The sequence below is a fragment of the Lacerta agilis genome, chromosome 10 (genome assembly GCF_009819535.1).
Source record: "Lacerta agilis isolate rLacAgi1 chromosome 10, rLacAgi1.pri, whole genome shotgun sequence".
Classification (NCBI taxonomy): domain Eukaryota; kingdom Metazoa; phylum Chordata; class Lepidosauria; order Squamata; family Lacertidae; genus Lacerta; species Lacerta agilis.
In genome coordinates this window covers 2,002,534-2,026,145 of record NC_046321.1, presented here as the reverse complement: position 1 = coordinate 2,026,145, position 23,612 = coordinate 2,002,534, and the positions used below count along the sequence as shown (strand labels likewise).

The 23,612-nt window shown below is 50.3% G+C and overlaps 1 protein-coding gene across 1 annotated transcript in view; it reads left to right on the top strand.

The window, feature by feature from the left end:
• The first annotated feature begins 387 nt into the window (after nucleotides 1-387).
• Nucleotides 388-23,612, top strand: part of MAPK8IP2 (mitogen-activated protein kinase 8 interacting protein 2) — a 47,855-nt gene continuing 24,630 nt past the window's right edge. Inside the window, exons 1-3 of the mRNA XM_033162486.1 lie at nucleotides 388-533; nucleotides 19,819-19,924; nucleotides 21,717-21,941. Of these exons, the coding sequence (XP_033018377.1) occupies nucleotides 469-533; nucleotides 19,819-19,924; nucleotides 21,717-21,941 (396 nt within the window). The 5' untranslated portion in view covers nucleotides 388-468. The remainder of the gene's footprint in view (nucleotides 534-19,818; nucleotides 19,925-21,716; nucleotides 21,942-23,612) is intronic.

The window sequence follows — 23,612 nt, the reverse complement described above, 5'->3', positions numbered from 1 at the left end:
AGCGCGATCGGAGGCTCAGGGCGCGAGTCCTTCTCTCCTCCCCCCCCCCGCCCCTCGTGCGCCGCCTTTGCTATAGCGCCGCCGCATCTGCATTGGGGGGGGGGGCGCTGTTGAGCCTCGCCCCTCCTCCCCCGGCGTCGTCGAGCCGGAGAGCGCCGGGCTGGTGGGTATTGGCTCACGCCGCCTCCTTCCGCTCCTCTCCGCAGCCAGCGGCCCCCCCCACTCCGCCCCCCCCTCCCCGGCCGCTGTTTACTCGGGCCTTGCCGGACGGAGCGCGCGTGATGGCTGCAGTGGCGAGCGGCTCCGGGCACCAGCACCAGCAGCCTCCGCAGTGACAGCCCCCGCCCGCCTGCCCGCTCCAGCGCAGCCCGGCCCTCGCCGCCGCCCCGCCCGGCCCCCGACAGCCTCGCCCTGCCGTGCGCCCCGCCAGCCCTAGCCCCAGCCCGGCTCGGCTGCGCCGCGGAGAAGATGGCGGATCGGGCGGAGATGTTCTCGCTCTCCACCTTCCATTCGCTCTCCCCGCCGGGCTGCAGGTAAGCCGACTCGCTTCGCTTGGCGCAGCCCCGCCCGCCCCGGGCTCCGGGGCGCCCGGAGGTGGGCTTGTGGGGGCTGGCGGTTGGGCGCGGAATCCCCCGCACGGCATCAAGCCCCACCCCGGATTGATGAGGAGCAGGCGGGGGGTTGAGGTTGGGGGCTGGAGGGTCTCCTTACCCTGCAATGGGTGGGGGGCGTCCTCAGGTTGGCCTCCCCAGATTTGCCCCCAAGGCCTTCTAGGACGCAGAGACAGGCTCTCGACTCCAGGAGGACAGAGTGGGCATGGGGAAATATACCCCCCCCCCAGGCCTGGCTGTTCTATGTTGTCGTACCCCTCAGAAGAGCATCTGCTGGGCTCTGCCTCGTCCCGGAGGCCTGGGCCGGGCCCTTACCTCTTGCCACCAGCCTCTGGGCCTGCTTCGGGTCCCGGGCAAAGCCCCCTCCCCCCCACGGCCTACCCTTACGAAGGGCTGGCCTCATCCCTTCCGTGCTGAGAATCCCCCATTGGATCCACCCCTTGCTGTTTTCAGGGGCTCTGGGGGGGGGGGTGTCCCTTGGGAAATTCCCAGTTCAGAGACTGCTGCAGCGCTGGAAGCCGCCACCCTCTCTGCCCCGCCCCAACGTGCCCTTGGGATCAACACCGTGCAGAGCTTTGCAAGCTCCGGCCCCACATATTTTCTGCCTCCCCCTCCCCCCTCCTTGCATCCATCCAATCCTTTAATGTGTTTGTTGCCAAACCCCGCAGATTTCGCTTGATTAATCTCCTTGCCCCGCTGCTTTGCAAGCAAAGTGGATCCCTGTTGGCAGAGCCCCAGCCAACCCTCGAACCTCCCCCACCCCCTTCTCTCATGCTCCAGGCTTTTATCTCCTCCTTCCCTTCCTGTCCCCACTGGGGGCCTTGGATCCCATTTGCAGAGATGGGCCTCCTTTAGATGGATCTGGGAGGCAGTGGAAACAGGTGCTTCCTGGTTTGGCCTCGGTGCCCTCCCAAAGTACACATTTGCTGGTGGTACGAAGAGGAAGGGGCCAGGCCGGGCCAAACAGTAGCTGTGCCCACTGCCCAGGGCTCTATTAAGGCGAGAACCACACCTGGTTCCACGGGCAGGTGGCAGCAGGTGGCTGATGTGAGGCCCCACACCTGGGGAGTTGCATCAGGGAACGAGGTCCCTAACTGCACGCAGGGCATCAACGTGGCCTAAAAAGCATTGGTGATGAGCAGGGTACCTGGGAGGTGCCACACCTGTCAGGCGGATCCTCTCTCCCCACCCCCATCTCTTGAGTCCAGGCCGGCAGGAAGCCAGATCCTCCTTGATGCAGCGATGCCACAGGGGATCCTGCTGCTTTCCCCAGGGGGGAGATCCATCACGTTCCTCTTGTAACCCCTGGTAACTGCTGCAGAGCTGGTGTAGTAATGTGTAGAGTTTGCTGCTGCTGCAGCTGTTTTTAGATCCTACCTCTCCATCATCAGTGCTTGGAGAGGTGACACCCTGGAGATGGGGGAAGCAAAGCTTGGGCTTCCTGACAAAGGGAGAGGAAGTTAGGAGTTGGTGTCTGTTCTGCGGGGCTCTGTAAAGCTGGAGAGACGGAGCTTCCGGGTGTGAGGGTCCTGGGAAACGAGCTTTTCCTTGCATCAACCTCCAAGGTTGTGTTGGGTGAGGACTGTGCTGGACTCCAGCAACCATCGCAGGTCAGGTCAAGGGGGAAAGATGATGTCCAGGGGTCCCTGGCGGTTGTCCCATGGGCCCACAGGGAGCATTTGGGAATGGTGGGGTGGCCAAAAGGTGTGGGGATCAGCATCCCTGTTGAGGAGAGAGATGACTGGCTGCCTATGTCTCTCATCAGCTGTTTCTCTGAAGGAGGAGGTGGGAAGGGGGTCTTTCATGATGCCTGCCATTCTCGTACTCAAATGTGAAAGCACAGGAGCACACCATACGCCTCTCTAAGTGAAGCAGGCTCTGGGATGACTTTCCTTTTAACAGCGGTTACATTTCGAGACTTTTTCACTTTTTGCGGGAGAGGATGCACCTGGGGAGCTCTAAAGGGAGACTGTGGAACTCCATCCCTCAAGAGGCAGGGATGGCCACCAACTTGGGTGGCTTTTAAAAAAGGATCAAACAAATTTGTGGAGGATAAAGCTAATTATCGTTGGCTCCTGGCCACAATAGCCCTGCTCTGCCTCCACAGTCGGAGGCAGCCATGCTTCTGAATCCCAGTTGCTGGGAACCACAGGAAGGGGAGAGAGTGTTCCGGTGCTTGAATCCTGCTTGCTGGTTTCCCACAGGCATCTGGTTGGCCAATGTGAAAACAGGATGCTGGACTTGCTCGGTCCCCTTTGGCCTGATCCAGCAGGTTCTTACTTAATTTCTCCAAGACCTCCAGGAGCTCACATAGCAGAATAGACACACACACACACACACACACACACACACACACACACATTTGAGGGCTAAGAGAGCTGCAGCCTTCCCCAACCTGGCGCCCTCCAGATGTTTTAGCCTGCAACTCCCATCAACCCCAGTCCCCCATGGCCAGCTTAAATAAAGTTCACCTCTGGCAATGAAGTCCACCAAAAGCCTAGCTAGATAACCAGCGGGCATCATAAGGTGACAGGAGAAGGCAGAGTGGAGGTCGTTCCAAGGGTTGTTCCTGGCAACCGGGGAAGCTCTCTGGTAGGCCTCGGCTATTGATGTGCAGAACAGCTAAGAGAGTCTCCCTTGCAGATCCTGACAAATGGACAGATCTGCCCAGGAGAAGCCATTCTCTCGGGTATCCAGGCTTCAGGCAGTGTAGGGCTTTGTAATCTCCTGGTGGTGAGAGATTCCAGGAGTCCCAGCACTTACCCAGGTTCTCTTTCCTTGGAAAGAAGGTCAACACAGATTGTGTGGTTTTTATCTACACATTTATACAGCCTGAGGCTAAGGAAGAGGGGTTCACAGCATTAACACCCTCAACAGATCTTGCTTCTCCATTAGTCATGGTTTGGACCCAGCACAGAGCAAGAAGGTCTCTCTGTCTCCAGCTTCCAGCCTCTCCACAGCTCTGCTCCGAGTCACTAATCTAGCTATTGCTGGGTGAGGGCAGGGTGTGGAGAAATGGCCCACTTCCAGGTTTGCAGTGTTTGGGTTCCAAGTTGTTTGAGAAGCAAGGTGTTTGAGAAGCAAGGTACCGTTGTACTGTCTATACCAGGGGTAGGCAACCTAAGGCCCGTGGGCCGGATGCGGCCCAATCGCCTTCTCATTCTGGCCCGTGGACGGTCCAGGAATCAGCATGTTTTTACGCGAGTAGAATGTGTGCTTTTATTTAAAATGCATCTCTGGGTTATTTGTGGGGCATGGGAATTCGTTCATCCCCCCCCCCCGAGAAAATATAGTCCAGCCCGCCACATGGTCTGAGGGACGGTGGACCGGCCCACGGCTGAAAAAGGTTGCTGACCCCTGGTCTATACTGACCGTGGGGTCCTCAGACTGGTGGGGGGGGTCGTGACCCTTCAGGTCTCTCCAGAGATCTCTTTGGGCTGTCCCCAGCCCATGCCTCTCACTGGCCAACTTTTGACCCTCCTTGCATGATTTGGGCCAGCTGTGATGTGTCTTCGACCTCTGATCATGCTTCTTGCTTGTCTGGGTGGGGGTTACAGCTGTTATGGGTGTGTGTGTATCTGTGACTATAGATTTACCAGTCCACTATACTATTTTCTTTTTAAACCCACATTTGTTGTTTTGCCACTTTTGCTTCTGGCTCCCAGCATGTGGCCCATGCAAGGCTACCCAGAAGGAACTGCGGCCCTCAGTCTCAAAAAGGTTCATTAACCCCATTCTCTGCCGACTGGAAGATGCTCTGCAAAGCCTCCCATGAGAGTCTTTCCCAGTCCTGCATGGAGATGACAGGGAAGGGAAGAGGCCCGTCTCTTGGTCCCGCCACCCTCACACACAGGTCTGCTTGGTGGGGAAGTGTGAGAGGCGCCTTCTCAGTGGCTGCTGCCAGGCAACTTTGGAACTCCCTGCCTAAAGAAGCCAGCAGGTTAAGACCTTTCTTGTTCCAACGGGTTTCTTGGGAACCGGCTGCTTTTAACGAAAGAGCTGGCGCCGTGGTGTGTTTCCGTGGTATTATGTGTATCCTTAATAGATTGTGTGTGTCTTAAATTGCTTTTTCATTATTGCCTTTTCCATGGTTTTAGCTCTTTTTGTTTTGTGTGTAAACAGCCTTGAGTCCCTGTCTGGGGGAAAGGTGGGATGAAAATAATAATAATAATAATAATAATAATAATAATAATAATAATAATAATAATAATGCATTCCACTATCAAACACCACAACTCCCATCAGTCACAATCCGCATGGTGGGTTGATGGGAGCTGTACTCCCAAACAGGTTGATCCAACTTCAGCATCTGGGGCCTTCCTGGAGTAACTGAACTCCTTGCTGTGGCTTCATGGAAGTTGTAGTCCATTAACACCCGGCACGCACCACATGGGCTGCCTCTGATCTAATGGTACATGCACACTGCGCATGGCAACTGGCCCCCGCCACCCAGAGTTTCCAACAAAGGACCCTGAGAACGAACGTAGCTCCGCAAAGCATTCAGAGGCTTCAAGCAATTCATTCCTGGCAATAATTCCTGGCTCTTTTCACGCAAGGAGCTGCTACGAGCACAACAGTCTCGGTAGGAGGCTAACTCACACGGTTGTGGTCAAAGGCCTTGGGAGGGAAGGAGAAGAAAGCAGGGACTTGTGTTTTTGGAACTGTTGGCCCCCTGGTGGCTCTTTGTTTCGTTAAACGCCACCCTGATATCCAAGTGCTGAGCGACAACCGGGGTTCCAGGCACATACCCAGGTTGCGCTTCCTTGGAATGAAGGTCAGCAGAGAATAGGAATAGGAATAGGAATAGGAATAATTTATTATTGGCCAAGTACATTTTCCAACATACTTGGAATTTGTTTCGGCTACATTGCAATGTAAACATACAGACACCGTTCCTCTCACAATACAAATGTGGTGTCCTTAGGATAGATGGTTTTATCTACACACACACACACACACACACACAAACACAAACACACACAACCTGGGCATAGGACTAGGGTCTCAGTGCATTAACCCCCCCCCCCCAACAGATATTGCTTCTCCATCAGCAACTTTGGATCCAGCACAGAGCATGCAGGTCTCTTGTGGATGCAACTTCTAGCTTGCATCCAGCTCTCTCTCTCACACCTCTTTGGCTATTGTTTTCCAACCTAGCAGCTAGGTGAATCGGGTGGAGGGAAGGCCCCTTCAGTTAGTTGTAGCTTTCCCAACCAAGCCCATTCGTTTAGGGTGCTGATGAGGACACTTAAGTGGCCAGCTAAGGTCACTGTTTTACCAAGAGGTGCGGGTGGCGCTGTGGTCTAAAGCACTGAGCCTCCTGGGCTTGCTGATTGGAAGGTTGGCAGTTCGAATCCCCGCCACGGGGTGAGCTCCTGTTGCTCTATCCCAGCTCCTGCCAACCTAGCGGCTCGAAAGCATGCCGGTGCAAGTAGATAAATAGGTACCACATTGGCGGGAAGGTAAACGGCGTTTCCGTGCGCTCTGGCACTCGTCACAGTCCTCCGTGCACTGGTAGAGGTTTAGTCCTGCTCGCCACATGACCTGGAAAACTTTCTGTGAACAAAGGCCGGCTCCCTCAGCCTGAAAGCGAGATGAGCGCTGCAACCCCATAGTCGCCTTTGACTGGACTTAAACGTCATGGGGTCCTTCACCTTTTTTTTTACTGTTTCACCAAGAAACTTGTGGGTTGGCTCAGCAATAGAATCCTTTATGAGATTCTAACCACCACCACCCCTCACCCAAAGATCATGATAGCCATGTTCAAATATATAGAAGGATGTCATATAGAGGAGGGAGAAAGGTTGTTTTCTGCTGCTCCAGAGAAGCGGACACGGAACAATGCATTCAAACTACAAGAAAGAAGATTCCACCCAAACATTAGGAAGAACTTCCTGACAGTAAGAGCTGTTTGACAGTGGAATTTGCTGCCAAGGAGTGTGGTGGAGTCTCCTTCTTTGGAGGTCTTGAAGCGGAGGCTTGACAGCCATCTGTCAGGAATGCTTTGATGGTGTTTCCTGCTTGGCAGGGGGTTGGACTGGATGGCCCTGGTGGTCTCTTCCAACTCTAGGATTCTATGATCCTGTCCAACCCCCTGAAATGTAGGAATCACAGCTAAAGAACTCGTAACAGATGCCCCCCAACCTCTGTTTCAAAATCTCCAGCGGTGAGGAGTCCCCCGCCTTTCAAGAGAGTGTTCTGCCGTCGAACGGCTCTTACTTTCAGAAAGTTTTTCCTAATGTTGTGCCGGATTCTCCTTTCTTACAGATCATGTGCTTCACCTCTGCACTGAATGTGCTTTCAGCATACGGTGGGGGGGGGGTCTGCCCCCTAGGAACTGCTTTGCTCATGCCGGGAATATGGTGCTGCAGGAGTTGAATCCAAGAACATCCTTGCATTAGTTGCTAGCAACACTTAATGGTGGGGAGCAAGGAGCAGAGAGAAAATGCTCCCTGGGGGCCGGGCTGCACTTCCTTGTTTTCACCTTCCCCTTGGCTTCTTCCTTCATCTTTTGGCAGAGCTTAGTTTTTCTTTTCCTTTTTAACCAGATGGTGCATGTGACCGTCTTTTCCTGGTTCATTTCTGATCTCTCTCTCTCTCTCTTTAATATTTTTTATTGATTTTCCACATATTTTTAAACATTACTTCTGACATATATAACAGGGGTCAGCAAACCTTTTCAGCCGTGGGCTGAAAAGACCTTGTGGGGGACCGGACTATATTTTGAAAAAAAATATGAACATGCCCCACAAATAACCCAGAGATGCATTTTAAATGAAAGGACACATTCTACTCATGTGGAAACACGCCGATTCCCGGACCGTCCGTGGGCCAGATTGAGAAGGCGGGCCTTAGTTTGGGGACCTCTGATATATAACATAGGAAACATTTGGCTACACTAGCCTACGACTTCCATCCTTCTTGGCTGATGGTTTTCCAACTTACTCTCTGATATTGCATTTTATTATTGTTGTTATTGTTGTTGTTCAGTCATTCAGTCGTGTCTGAGTCTTCGTGACCCCATGGATCAGAGCATGCCAGGCACTCCTGTCTTCCATTGCCTCCCGTAGTTTGGTCAAACCCATGTTGGTAGCTTCGAGAACACTGTCCAACCATCAGGGTCTTTTCCAGGGAGTCTTCTCTTCTCACGAGGTGGCCAAAGTATTGGAGCCTCAGCTTCAGGATCTGTCCTTCTAGTGAGCACTCAGGGCTGATTTCCTTCAGAATCGATCGGTTTGATCTTTTTGCAGTCCATGGGACTCTCAAGAGTCTCCTCCGGCACCAGAATTCAAAAGCATCTATTCTTCAGCGATCAGTCTTCTTTATGGTCCAGCTCTCACTTCCGTACATTACTACTGGGAAAACCATAGCTTTAACTATACGGACCTTTGTCGGCAAGGTGATGTCTCTGCTTTTTAAGATGCTGTCTAGGTTTAGAATATGTCTAGCCTTTGTTTGTTATAATTGTGATGATTATGGCACGCAGCTGATGAAAACCCCAAAGTCGAAATTGTTAATTTGGGGTTCTCATCAGCTGTACGCCATAATCATCACAATTATAACAAATAAAGGCTTGGCATATCTCGCTTTGCATGTTATGAGTCTATCTCATATATTAGTTTCACCTTTTAAGTTGAATTACTGAAAGAAATGAACCTTTCCACGATATTCTAATTTTTCGAGTTTTACCTGTATATATAATTTTCTTGTTTGTATCTTTTTGTAAACTGCTTTGGGGTTTGTTTGTTTTTAACTGGGTATAAACAAACCCTAAAGGGGAGGGGACATCTACCTAGAGCCCTAGATCTTTTTCTCATGTACCCTTATCAAGGCAGGTGTCCCCCCTTCCTATATTTGTGCATCTGGTTTTTCCTGCCTAAGGGCAGGACCTTACATTTGCCCCTATTGAAATTCATTTTGTTAGCTTGTGCCCAGTTCTCCAGTCTGCAAAGGTCACATTGCGGAATCTTGTTCAAATATCTCACACTGATCTCAAGCATCCTTCCATTCCCTCCCTCGGTAGACCCATGGGAGAGCTCAGAGTGAATTCCCTGGGGGTCAATTTCTTTTCTTATCCACAAGGCTAACCTTATCAGAAGACCTGAGGCTTGCTCGGCCGCCAGAGAAAATGAGCCTCTTTTCCACTGCCGAGTCACTTAAGCAACTTTGGCACTGCTCCCGCTGTGCCTCCCTCCTTCGCCAAGCGGGCAAGGCATCTGACTGAGGGTCAGAATTTGCAAGGTGGTCACAAATGTGCAGCTCGAGGGACTGTGGTGGTGACTTGCCAAGCCGAGAAGGATTTGCTTTGCCTTCCCGTTACATCAGCCAGCTTGTCTTTGCCCCTAGGCAGCAGAACCATCTTGCCCAGCTGGTGCCAAGGACTGTTCTGGGCTGGCATGAGAGGACTGGGGGCATTTTGGATTACATTAATGGGAGCCTCTTATCTGGGACTTTGGGGGGGGGCAGTAATGATCAGCAAGCCCTAGGCTCTGTGGTTTAACCCACAGCGCCACCCGCGCCCCATACAGGTTCTATATTTTTGTAAATAAAACCAGACCTCCTGAAGACGCCACTGTCTCCGATGAGCTTCATTCCAAGGAAGCGAAACCTGGGTAGGCGCCCGGAACCCTGGGAGTCTCTAAGAGATTGGGGTGGCATGGGACAATACTAAAAACACAACTGTGCCTGGAGTCCTGCCTCCAGCCTCTGGCCTGTCTTGTCAGTTTGTGTTTCCCGGTCCCTTTCAGACTCTAGTGAGCAGTTCGTTCACATTTTATCCTCTTCCCCGACTGAAGAAAATGGCTCCAGAAGGCTGGAAACAGCCAAGGGGCCCAGGCCTCCTTGTCAGGCTACACCAGTGCAGTGCTATCAAGTATCCCGTTTTCCCCAGGATTCTCCCTTATTTCAAGCAGTTTCCCGCTGCTCTCCCTTATTTTTTCATTTCCCTTAAATTTCCCGTTTTTAATGGAAGCAGCTCCTCCCCTGCTGGCCAGGGACTGGGTGGGAAGACCTCGCCTACTTGGAGAGAAAAGCCTCAGCCCTCAAAGCAAGTGGGAGCCGTTTCCCGTGCTTACAGGGGGGTGTATTCCTCCCCCTGCATCAGCCCCTATCCGTTGCCGCCGAGCCCCTCAGCCGGCCAGTAGGGTTAGCTGGCGGGCGGAGCCTGGCTGCCTTTGAGCAGCTGCTGCTTCCTGTCCTGTTTTGATGGGATCAGACAAGAAGACGATGGGGCTCCATCGCGCGGAGCACATGGCTGCCCTCCTCTTTGCTCCGCTCCGAGCCCGCTTGGAGTTGACATTGCTGCTCCGCCCACTTTTGCTTCTGGCTCCGCCCACCACTGACATGTGACTGTCCCCGGGATAGGTGAGACTGCTGATCCCTTATTTTCAAATCCGAAACTTGACAGCTATGCACCAGTGGCAAGCAAAAGTTTTTTGGGGGGAGGCTCCCCTCGGTTCCATAAACCCAGTGGGTTTTTTCAGCTGGAACACACCAGAACTCAATTACAGAACCTCTCACATGGGCGCCATTGCCATTCTAAGAAAACAAGTTAGGCCAGGGGGAGGCAAGGTTTTCCGAGCATGGGCCGGATCACTCCCACAGAGATTCTCCATGGGCCAGACCAGTGCAGCACGATGCCGGATATCGTGTCTGCGCATGTCCGTGGCGCCGGAAATCACTTCAGCGCATGCCCAGACGCCGGAAATCGCACCTGTGCAGAAAGATTTCTGGCATCTGGGCATGTGCATAAGCAATTTCCGGAGCGCGGAAGAGAATCCCTGTGCCGCGCTGTGCCGGTTTAGCACAGCACGCGGGGACTCGCGAAGCAGGCAGCTGAGTTCGGGGGCAGCTCATGGGCTGGTTAAACGGCCTCCATGAGCCACTTCTGGCCCATGGGCCTTAGGTTGCCGACTCCTGAGTTAGGTGTTCATGGTGAGTTCCAGCACCTCTTTTTCTAGGAAAAATAGCACAGCATAAACCCATCCCTAGGGCCCCCTACCCGACCCGATAAAAAAGCATTATTCCAAAGAGCGGTTTGCACGACCCACTAAGGAATATAATAACACAAAGAAATTCAAAACAGGAAGAATCAATTGCACAATTAGTCAAACTCCAATTAAAACTATTTCGTTTAATTATTCCAACTAAACTGAACTTGATCCTGCGGCGCCAGCTATTACCAATAATTGGCTATCTTGTGACGACTCAGAATTGCAAATGCAAATAAACGCGGGAAAAGGAAATGGTTTTGAAAGCGACGAGGGCAGGAAAACTTCCCTTTTTATAATTTTAAAAATTGGTTTTACATAATTTTATGCATCTTAACTTTCAGCGTTTCAAACATTAAAATAAAAGGTTCTTTTGAACCTTCGGACCTCCTTCCCTCCCTCCATGGGTTCCATATTCAAAATTAGATTTTCTGCATCTTTTACTATTATCCATCTGTTACATATCCATAGTTACTGTAGTTAATTCCATATTACAAGTGTCCTCTCATCCCTGCCCATGATTTTAACTGTTTACAGTGGTCTTTTAAGTAAATTAGGAATTTACTCCAGTCTTTTGAAAAACATTTGATCTTCCTGGTTTCTGACCTTCCCCGTCAGTTTTGCCATCTGTGCATACTCCATCAGTTTCGCCTGCCGTTCTTCTCTGAGCAACAACAAGCAACACGCCGGCGAATAATATACTGACAATATTTTTTATTACACTATACTGTTTCTAAATTCATAAACAGAAGACATATGATATTCCATGGAGTTACAAACTTGTTGTTCAGTCGTGTCCGACTCTTCATGACCCCATGGACCAGAGCACGCCAGGCCCTCCTGTCTTTCACTGCCTCTCGCAGTTTGGTCAGACTCATGTTGGGAGCTTCGAGAACACTGTCCAACCATCTTGTCCTCTGTCGTCCCCTTCTCCTTGTGCCCTCCATCTTTCCCAACATCAGGGTCTTTTCCAGGGAGTCTTCTCTTCTCTTGAGGTGGCCAAAGTCTTGGAGTCTCAGCTTCAGGATCTGTCCTTCTAGTTCTCAGGCCTGATTTCTTTAAGAATGGATAGGTTTGATCTTCTTGCAGTCCATGGGACTCTCAAGGGTCTCCTCCAGCACCATAATTCAAAAGCATCAATTCTTTGGCGATCAGCCTTCTTTATGGTCCAGCTCTCACTTCCGTACATTACTACTGGGAAAACCATAGCTTTAACTATACGGACCTTTGTCGGCAAGGTGATGTCTCTGCTTTTTAAGATGCTGTCTAGGTTTGTCATTGCTTTCTTCCCAAGAAGCAGGCGCCTTTTAAAAAACTCCATGGACAAAGACGACAGTTACAAACTAATAAGAATCAAATAAATGTTCCATGAACAGTGACTTATCACTCCTACCATTCCTGTTCATGGAACATTTATTTGATACTTATTAATTTGTGACTCTGTGCACATATTATATGTCTTCTCTTTATGAATTTTGAAACAGTATAGTGCCCACAAAAGTCCATATAGTTAAAGCTATGGTTTTCCCACTAGTGATGTAGGAGTGATGTATGGTTTTGGAGGAGAGTCTTGACTGTCCCATGGACTGCAAGAAGATCAAACCTATCCATACTTAAAGAAATCAGCCCTGAGTGCTCACTGGAAGGACAGATCCTGAAGCTGAGGCTCCAGTACTTTGGCCACCTCATGAGAAGAGAAGACTCCCTGGAAAAGACCCTGATGTTGGGAAAGATGGAGGGCACAAGAAGAAGGGGACGACAGAGGACGAGATGGTGGGACAGTGTTCTCGAAGCTACCAACATGAGTTTGACCAAACTGCAGGAGGCAGTGGAAGACAGGAGTGCCTGGCGTGCTCTGGTCCATAGGGTCACGAAGAGTCAGACACGACTAAATGACTAAACGACAGTGTTATAAAAATATTGTCAGTATATTATTAGCCGACGTGTTGCTTGTCGTTGTTCAGAGTGTTCTGTTTTGCAACCCAGGGGATTTTCTTTTGTGTATTCTTCTCTGAGAGCAGTAAAACTTTCAATAAGAATCGAGGAAGGTGTTTTGCTCTAGACTCTCTAGCGTGGCCCATCATCATAAATAAGGGCCACCCCCATTGCCTCTTAGTACCCTCCTAGGTAATTCTCCTCCAAGGGACGGAAATGCCCACTTTGGGTACCACTGGGCTCCACTGACTGCCTGGTTCTGAAAGAGAGAGCTAACTGAGCACCATGCTCCCTAAATCCTGATGTGCAGTTCATTACTCAGTGGGAGTGAGTGACGTACACTCTGCACATGCTCAGCAATGCTCTTCTTCGCAATCGGCACCCCCCCTTTTTTGCCAGTGTTGATTCTGCATCTGAAAACCAGATTCGAGCCTTGGCTTAAACGAAACCTCGGCGCTGCTGCTTCGGACTGTTTGACGTCGCAGGCTAACGCTTTTCTCTCTCCAAGAGGCTGGAAAGCACTGCAAGCCATTAGAGGAGGCAGGGCAAGCATAGAGCTTAGTAAATCAGGAGAGGAAGATGGATCTGGCACAGGTCCCATTGGGCAGATTCTTTCCTCTGCCGCTAACCTCTGCAGCATCAGATGCTCGATGAGTGAGGGAGCAGGCAGGGCGGACTTGGACGGCTGGGAGGAAGAGGAAGGGGCAAGATCTTGTTTTGGACTATATACACAACTCCCATCATCTTCAGCTGCGGCTGGCTGGGCCTGATGGGAATTGTAGTTCAAAACTACGATTGCAGAGGATCTCCGAAGAGCCATGATGCCCGAAGATGGAGGCTGGTCAGCCAAGGTGGTGAAGGGGGGATGGGCCCTTCCGCTCAGGCCTCGTCCATCCACTGCCACCAGATTTAATAAGAGCATGAACAGAGCCTGCTGGATCAGGCCAGTGGCCCATCTCAGTGCCGGATTTACGTATAAGCTAAACAAGCTATAGCTTAGGGCTCCACACTCTTGGGCCCCCCAGTTTTTTTTAAGGGGAAACAAGAACTGGATGTACATTTCCAAAATATAAGACAAAAATAAAAATAAAATAAAACCTACATACAGCAACAGTGTTTTGTGTTGTGTAGGCTCCTATGATGTAAGTCATGGGCCCTGCCTGTTAGCCTGCTCCCTCAAATATCACTGCTTTGCTCCTTTCAATATATAGGGTATAGGGACGTGGGTGGCACTATGGGTTAAACCACAGAGCCTAGGGCTTGCCGATCAGAAGGTTGGCGGTTTCAATCCCCGCGACGGGGTGAGTTCCCATTGCTCGGTCCCTGCTCCTGCCCACCTAGCAGTTCGTAAGCACCTCAAAGTGCAAGTAGATAAATAGGTACCGATCCAGCAGGAAGGTAAACGGTGTTTCCGTGCGCTGCTCTGGTTCGCCAGAAGCGGCTTAGTCATGCCGGCCACATGACCTGGAAGCTGTACGCCGGCTCCCTCGGCCAGTAAAGCGAGATGAGCGTCGCAACCCCAGAGTCGTCTACAACTGGACCTAATGGTCAGGGGTCCCTTTACCTTTATATATAGGGTGCCTACATTCTGCATGGACCGGTTGCATGGCAAAATGTGCAAATGGCTTGAGATACCTATGAGGTCCATCAATTACCATATAGCACATATTCCACACTAAAAACAGCTCCCATTTGTTGTGGACAAAGGACAGCTGGACATATCAAGGGCCCCATTTTCTTCAGGAGCTTAGGGCCTCATCAAACCGAAATCCAGCCCTGAGTCCATCTCCTCCAGCATCCTGTTCTCACAGTGGCTGAACAGTTGCATGTGCCGTGGGAAACCAGCAAGCAGGACTCAGGCACAGGACTCAGGCCCTCTTCCCCCACCGCAGTTTCCAGGAACTTGCATTCAGAAGTATTGCTGTCTCCCACTGAGCAGGCAGAACATAGCCTTCCTGGCTAGTAATAAAGGTAAAGGTAAAGGGAACTCTTGACCATTAGGTCCAGTCGCGGACGACTCTGGGTTTGCGGCGCTCATCTTGCTTTACTGGCCGAGGGAGCCGGCGTGCAGCTTCCGGGTCATGTGGCCGGCAGGACTAAGCCACTTCTGGCAAACCAGAGCAACGCACGGATACGCCGTTTACCTTCCCGCCGGAGCGGTACCTATTTATCTACTTGCACTTTGATGTGCTTTCAAACTGCTAGGTTGGCAGGAGCAGGGACCGAGCAACGGGAGCTCACTCCATCGCGGGGATTCGAACCGCCGACCTTCTGATCGGCAAGCCCTAGGCTCTGTGGTTTAACCCACAGCGCCACCCGCGTCCTGGCTAGTAGGCATCCCCAAATCCAACTCTTATGGGCATCAATCATACAGGACATATGCAAAATAACTAAGCAAGTGTCAGAAGTCACCCCAGAACTGGCTCTAGTGAACACCTTCCAGGATAATAGTGCTCAGAATGATAATAATTGCCAGAAGCATCTTAGCCAGACACTGGAGAGACCTGTCAGGAGTAAGCATAGACCAATGGTATCAAATAGTGTGGGAAACAGCCTTATTAGAAAAACTAACCAGTAAACTGAAACTGACATGGGGACAACTAGAAGAGGATGCCTTCACCCCGGTATGGGTCCCCTTTATCGCATACACAGCCCAACAAGACAATGACGAGAATCCTCCGACAGCATACGAATCAATCTGGCTAACCTGATCCAAAAAGTACACACTCTGTCACACACCCCACTCACACACAAAAACAAATCTCACTATAGCCAACCAAAGACAACCAACCACACCCTAGGCCAGGGGTCAGCAAGCTTTTTCAGCAGGGGGCCCGGTCTACTTACCCTCAGACCTTGTGGGGGGGGGGGCAGACTATATTTGGGGAAGAAAATATATGAACGAATTCCTATGCCCCACAAATAACCCGGAGATGCATTATAAATAAAAGGACACATTCTACCCATGTAAAAACACGCTGATTCCCAGGCTGTCCGCGGGCCGGATTTAGAAGGCGATTGCGCCGGATCCGGCCCCCTGGCCTTAGTTTGCCTACCCATGCCCTAGGCCACCCCCCAACCTCTCTCACCACCAAGGAAATACAACAAGCGAATAGTAAGAGAACCTTCACAAGTGACGCTGACACAACCCCCCCACTAAGTAGAAGAATCGAAGCATTGCCACCCGACCCCACCCCACTCACCATTCCCCCCCTCTTCCCCTCTCTTTTCTTCCTTACCTAACACTGTATGCAAAACTAATGCAACTGATCTGTAGAAAACACAACTTGAAAAAAGAGACAATGCATGTATTTTGGTAAACTAAGAAACATATATATAATCAATAGCCCACTCCTCCATGAATTTTTCCAGTCCATTTTTTAGGTTGGCACCCACGACTGCTTCTTGTGGCAGTGAGTTCCATAGTTTATGCGCCACCCAAAGAAGTGCTTTCACCGGATGTCCCTGTCCTGGTGTTATGAGAGGGGGAGAAAGAGGTCTTCTCTCTCTGCCCACCTCCTCCATGCCATGCAGATGGGTGCCCCTTGCCCCTTGCAGCTGCCAGGGGGGCAGCCCATCTACACCGCAATCTCTGGCACTTGTAGGGCAGCCAAGCATTTCTCTGGTTATATAAAGCCTGTGGTTAACATACGTGAGGAGGATTTGCGGGAAAATCGTATTACTACCGTGAAAATGTTAATTGCAAGAAACAGGAATGACGGCATGCCTGGCAATTAAGGGCTGTCAGGGCTTGGCGAGGAGGTGTGGAAGGCAGATGAGATAACGGGCTTATCTAAGGAGCAGAAGAAATGCCAGTAGTTGTATCAGAAACACTGCATTCTGATGGTTGTGGGCAGGGCTGTCTTTAGCAGATGCGGCGCCGGGGTGCAAATATCCGCCCAGCACCCCCAAATTACCACGGATAGTGTTTCGGTGGCCGTAGCTGCGCACTGCCTGCCATGGGGGGGGGGGTGCGCAACTCTCCCCCATGCCGCTGCAGGAAAGCGATCCCCACAGAGGCTTGGGAGTGAAGTTGTGCTCTTCCCAAGCCTCCGCGGGAGGAGAGCGCAGCTGCCCTCCCATGCCTCCTCGGGAGGAGAGCGATCCCGCAGAGGCTTGGGAGGGAAGCCGCGCACCCACCAGCCATATGGTTGGTGGGGCGCAGCTTCCATCCCAAGCCTCTGCGGGGATCGCTCCCCTCCCGAGGAGGCATGGGAGGGCAGCTGCATGCCCGTCAGCCTTATGGTTGGAGGGGCGCAGCTGGCGGGCATGCAGGGAAAGGGGAGGCCCCTGGCAAAGCCGCGCAGCTCCCCCATTTGCTGGGGTGCCCCTGAGAGGTCGGGGCCCTGGTGTGACGCACCACTAAGCCCTATGGGAAAGACGACTCTGGTTGTGGGTTTTTTTAAAAAAAATACCTGTGGTTCCCAAACCTTTTGGGGGCCACTGCTTCGCCGGTTCCATAATCTCACCCCCAAATGCCCCCCACAAATAGCACGATCCAGAACAACACTTTGCTTCAGACCTACTGCTCAGGAAGATAATGCCCCCATGAAATTCAGAACAGTAACCGCAAATTGCACATTTAGTCAGGATCCGGTTAAAACGAGTGTAACTTGATTAAGGCAACAAAATGGATGAATCCGATCTTGGGATACCAGCTTTTTGATGTCTGATAGCTGTTTACACCTCCAGCGCTTCCCCCCCATCGCCGCCACCCCTTGCCACTTAGAGCCTGGGGGGGGGGGTTCCTCTGCTGCCCACTTTGAGAACCGCTGGCTTAGATCGTAAGCCGCTCAAGTTGTTCCGCCGAGATGCAGGGATGCTGCGAGCGCGACGTACTTAATAACAGACGGAATAATGAAGGAAGATGGAGGGCTGCTGCTGTTTTGTCTGCAAGAAAGAGCGCACAGCTGGGGTCTCCCAATTGCTCTCCCCGCCCCACTGAGTGAGGGAGTTGGGAGAAAGACGGGCATATAATTATTTCGCCGCCCCCCCCCCACAAAGGACCACTATTTCTCTCCGGGTTCCTGCATGGGAGAGGGTTGGGAGACGCTTGCTATGTGGGTGGAGAGATTTTGCATTTGTGCGAAAGATGCATTCACCTTCTAAGATAAAAGGGTGTGGAGAACCACCAGCCCGCAGGTGGGTAGGCTCAGCTGGTTAGAGAGTCCAGGGAGGGGTGCGTCTGTTCCGCTGCCAAACAGCTTTCTTAGAGTTGGAGGAAAACGCTCGGCTAATTTATGGAAGAGCAGAGAGGGAGACTGGGCTTAGGCTGAGAGTGAGAAGGCTGAACTGTTCATAGTTCTGGTCAGACCTCACCTGGAATACTGTGTCCAGTTCTGGGCACTACAGTTCAAGAAGGATCCTGACAAGCTGGACCGTGTCCAGAGGAGGGCAACCAAAATGGTCCAAGGCCTGGAAACGATGCCTTATGAGGAAGGGCTTAGGGAGCTGGGTATGTTTAGCCTGGAGAAGAGAAGGTTAAGGGGTGATCTGATAGCCATGTTCAAATATATAAAAGGATGTCATAGAGAGGAGGGTGAAAGTTTGTTTTCTGCTGCTCCAGAGAAGCGGACACGGGGCAAACTACAAGAAGGAAGATTCCAGCCTAAACATTAGGAAGAACTTCCTGACAGTGAGAGCTGTTGGACAGTGGAATTTGCTGCCAAGGAGTGTGGTGGAGTCTCCTTCTTTGGAGGTCTTTAAGCGGAGGCTTGACAGCCATCTGTCAGGAATGCTTTGATGGTGTTTCCTGCTTGGCAGGGGGTTGGACTGGATGGCCCTTGGGGTCTCTTCCAACTCAATGATTATAGGATTCTAGGATTCTAAGCTCTCGGACAGTTGAGTAGAGAATGAGGCTGTTAATCTCCGTGTCGTGGGTTCAATACCCGTGTTGAGCAAATGATAGCTGAATTGCAGGGGGTTGTACAAGATGACCCTTGTGGTCTCTTCCAGCTCTACGATTCTTCTAACTATTGAAGCAGCATCTTTTCAGGGCAGTTAAGAACACTTTTTGCAGGGGGTTGGACTAGATGACCCTTGGGGTCGCTTCCAACTCTACAATTCCATGATTCTAAGATGGAGCGGCATTTTCCAGGGCAGTTACGATCCCTTTTGAATTTAACATTGGGATTCCTGGAGCCTTCCTGGTGGTCCCTTATTCCATTGTCCTGCCCAGTGCCGGATGTATGTATAAGCTGAACAAGCTATAGCTTAGGGCCGCACTCCCTTGGGGCCCCCCAAAAAATGTAAAGGGAAAAAAACAACTGGATGTACATTTTCAAAATATTAGATAAAAAACCAAGAAAATAAAACCTACCTACAGGAACACTGTTTTGTGTTGTGTAGGCTCCTATGATGTAAGACATGGGCCCCGCCTGCTAGCCTGCTCCCTAAAATATCACTGGATTGCTCCTTTCCATATATAGGGTGGGGACACGGGTGGCGCTGTGGTGCAAACCACTGAGCCTAGGGCTTGCCGATCGGAAGGTCGGCGGTTCGAATCCCTGCGACGGAGTGCGCTCCCGTTGCTCGGTCCCAGCTCCTGCCAACCTAGCAGTTCGAAAGCGTGTCAAAGTGCAAGTACATAAATACGTACTGCTCCGGTGGGAAGGTAAATGGCATTTCCGTGTGCTGCTCTGGTTTCTCCACAAGCGGCTTAGTCATGCTGGCCACACGACATGGAAAAACTGTCTGCGGACAAACGTTGGCTCCCTCGGCCAGTAAAGCGAGATGAGCACCGCAACCCCAGAGTCGTTGCGACTGGACTTAACTGTCAGGGATCCCTTACCTTTATATATAGGGTGCCTACAATCTGCATGGACTGGTTGCACGGCAACATGGGCAAATGGCTTGAGATACCTATTAGGTCCGTCAATTACCATATATCATATTCCTTCCAGTAGCACCTTACAGACCAACTAAGTTTTTTCTTGGTATGAGATTTCGTGTGCATGCACACTTCTTCACACAAAAGCTCATACCAAGAACAAACTTAGTTGGTCTCTTAAGGTGCTACTGGAAGGAATTTTTATTTTATTTTTTATTTTGTTTTGACTATGGCAGACCAACATGGCTACCTACCTGTAACTGGAACATATAGCATATATTCCACACACAAAAACAGTGACAATTTGTTGTTGACAAAGGACAGTTGGACATATAAAGGGCCCCATTACCTTCAGTAGCTTAGGGCCTCATCAAACCTAAATCTGGCCCTGTCCCTGCCTCCTGTCTCAAAACGTTCCGCTAACAGCCCCCCCACCCTCTCCTCTCTTCTCTAGGCCTCCTCAGGACATCAGCCTGGAGGAATTTGATGACGAAGATCTGTCTGAGATCACCGACGACTGTGGCATCGGCCTTAACTACGACTCGGACCATTATGAGAAGGTGAGAGGGGCAGTGGACAGGATCAAGGAGGGACCGGTGGAGTTTGGGCGCCAGATCTGTGACCGGCGTCCTCTTCCTTGCAGAAGCCCTGGAGCCCAGCAACTTGCAGCCCCTCTGCTCCCGAATAACTCTCAAAACTTTGTTTTCAGGGTTTTCCTTTGTGCTTTCTGTGAAAATAGGAATGTCAGAATTTTCCTGCTGGATCAGGCCTGCCTCCCTTTCTCATACACAAGCGGGATAGCCTCCTTCCACTCTTGCTGGCTGCTACCCTCAGGTAGACTGCCTCTGTCCATGGAGGTTCCATTTAGGAATCACGAGAAACTAAGGAGAGCCCTGCAGCAGCTTGGCCAGGCCAAAGGGGGTCCGTCTCGCAGTGGCCTGTTAGATGCCTCAGAGGGGAACCTGCAAGCAGGACCCGAGCGCTAGAGCAGCAGCACTCCCCCTGCTTGCGATTCCCAGTCATAGAATCATAGAATTGTAGAGTTGGAAGGGACCCCAAGGGACATCTAGTCCAACCCCCTGTGATGCAGGAATCACAGCTGTTTAGGGCCAACACTTGGGAAAAGGCATCCAAGGAATGTCTTTTTGCCATGCACACACACACACACACACAGAAATTTATTATTATTATTATTATTATTATTATTATTATTATTATTAACCGAGGTGAACCAGATCCTGCAACAGGAGGTGATAATTCCTGTTTAATTTCTGTGTTTTAGGCTACTGTTAAAGGTACAGGAGAGCAAAACAGAAGCAGCTTTATTCTCTCAAGGAGCAATTTTTACACCTTCCCCTGGAGTAATAATAATAATAATAATAATAATAATAATAATAATAATAATAATAATTTATTTATAACCCCGCATATCTGGCTGAGTTTCTCCAGCCACTCTGGGCGGCTCCCAATAGAACATTAAAAACACGATATAAGATCAAACATTAAAAACTTCCCTAAACAGCCCTGCCATCAGATGTCTTCTAAAAGTCAGATGGTTGTTTATTTCCTTGACACCTGATGGGAAGGCGTTACACAGGGCGGGTGCCACCACCAAGAAGGCCCTCTGCCTGGTTCCCTGTAACCTCACATCTCGTGGGGAGGGAACTGCCAAAAGGCCCTTGGAGCTGGACCTCGGTGTCCAGGTAGAACAATGGGGGTGGAGACGTTCCTTCAGGTATAAATGGCCTCGGTCCTGTATACCTGAAGGAGCGTCTCCACCCCCATCGCTCAGCCTGGACACTGAGGTCCAGCTCCGAGGGCCTTCTGGCTGTTCCCTCCCTGTTAGAAGCGCAGTTACAGGGAACCAGGCACAGGGCCTTCTCGGTGGTGGCACCCGCCCTGTGGAATGCCCTCCCAACTATCTGACTTTTAGAAGACATCTGAAGGCAGCCCTGTTTAGGGAAGTTTTTAATGTTTAATGCTGTATTGTGTTTTAATATCCTGCTGGAGTGGCTGGGGAAACCCAGCCAGATGGACGGGGTATATAAAAAAAAAGATTATTACTACTGCTACTAGTACTACTACTACTATATCTATCACTGCCATTTTGACAATATTTCAGATGGGACAACTAATGGAATGTTTAGGAGTATAAATAAGATTTGGAATAGGATGCTCCTTTTTACTGTAAATATTCTCCCATCCTGTGAGATAGTTAAGGAATCCCAAAATTCCAGCTTTCTCCAAGCCACAAAACAGCTTAACTACATTTTCTAATTTATTTGTAGCCCGTATTCCTAAATACATCCAAATATCTAATAGGATCTCTTTTCCCCCCCACCCCCCTGCCAGGACTGCCTGGTTCTCGAGAGATGTGAGCAGCCCAACCCCATCTCCACCTTCCAGGAAGATTTCCAGGAGTTTGAGATGATCGATGACAACGAGGAAGAGGAGGAAGGGAACGGGCTGGAGGAGGTGCCCCCCTCACCCTCGGGGTCTCCGATCCCTTCGCCCACCACAGAAGAGACCCAGAAGCATCGCCCCACCACTCTCAACCTGACTGTGACGGGCACACAGGTGAGTCAGGAAGGGGAGCCTTGGGCACCCGGAGGTTTGCAAATGCAACTCCTGGAAGCAGCTTGGTTCCAAAGCATTCTGCAGCAGCAGCTTGGGCCTCATTTATCTACCGTATTTTTCGCTCCATAAGACGAACTTTTTTTCCTCCTAAAAAGTAAGGTGAAATATCTGTGCGTCTTATGGAGTGAATGGTGGTCCCTGGAGCTGAATTGCCCAGGGGCCAAAAGAGGATCATGCTTTTTATTTTACAAAGAGAAAAGGGGGTGTTGAAAGGACCCCGCTCAGCAGCTGATCAGCAAGAGATCGGGAGAGGGATAAGAGTCCCGGCTCCCTTTCAGCCCTGCCCTCCTTTGTTGAAGGTGCTGCAGAGGGAGGTTGTTTGTTTCCCCAGCAACATGGGACTGGCTGATTAGATTATCTGTCTGGAAACTGTAGAAAGGGCTCCCTTTCCTTTAGAAGCTGCAGAAATGTGAGTTGAATGCCATAAAAATGGGCCTTTTCCTCTTTGCTTTTCCCCCTTTGCAAAAGGAGCTTTGCTTTTCCCCCTTTGCAAAAAAAGCTGCAAAACTTTTAGCTGATCCTCAAAAAACAGGGTTTTTCCCTTTGCAAAAAAGCTGCAAAACTTTTAGCTGATCCTCAAAAAAACAGGGTTTTTCCCTTTGCAAAAAAGCTGCAAAACCTTTAGCTGATCCTCAAAAAAACAGGGCTTTTAGAGGAGGAAAACCAGAATTTTTTTTTTCTGGGTTTCCTCCTCTAAAAACGAGGTGCGCCCTATGGTCCGGTGCGCCCTATGGAGCGAAAAATACGGTATCTAGTAAAATTTGCACACCGTTTGATGGTTACAGAAAAGAAAAGGGGGGGGAGAGAAAACCTCAAAGCTGTTTACAAAAAAAGATGAAATTATCGCTGAGAAAAAAATTAACAAGAATCTAAGGCTTTCGAAAAGTCAAAATAGGAAAAGGCTAAGAAGAGAATTGAAACCCGCACCGACTTTGTAAACACCTGTGTAGGCGTGACAATAATAATAATAATAATAATAATAATAATAATAATAATAATAATATATTTATACCCCGCCCATCTGGCTGTGTTTCCTCAGCCACTCTGGGCAGCTTCCAACAGAATACTAAAATACAATAATTTATCAAACATTAAAAGCTTTCCTAAACAGGGCTGCCTTCAGATGTCTTCTAAAAGTCTGGTAAACACAAATGCTTTTAGCAGGTGCCGAAAAGAGTCCAGTTGAAGGTTCCTGCCTGATATATCAATAGGCAGGTAGTTCCGAAGTGTAGGTGCCACTGCACTAAAAGGAACACATTTTATGTGGCACTTACAACGGTGCCAGTTCTGCTTTTCGGAGAGGTTGAGTGGGCATACTTGGGGCAAGACGAGGTCACCTGAATCGCTTGTGTCTTTGTAGGAATGTGCTAAAGTTATAATGTCTATTTTTGCTTACGTTTTTGAAGTATGCTGCAAGTTGATTGGTGACCTCTGTGCAACAAGTGACTAACAAATAAATTATTATTATTACTACTACTACCTGAGAGGGGCGTGCACTGCCAGCGAGAGGGTGTTCAGCGAGGGGGCTGCTGCAGCGGAGTGGCTTTGCAGAAACCAAAATGTGAGAGGGCGTAGTTTACGTGTGTGTTGTAAAGATTTGATGCACGCCTG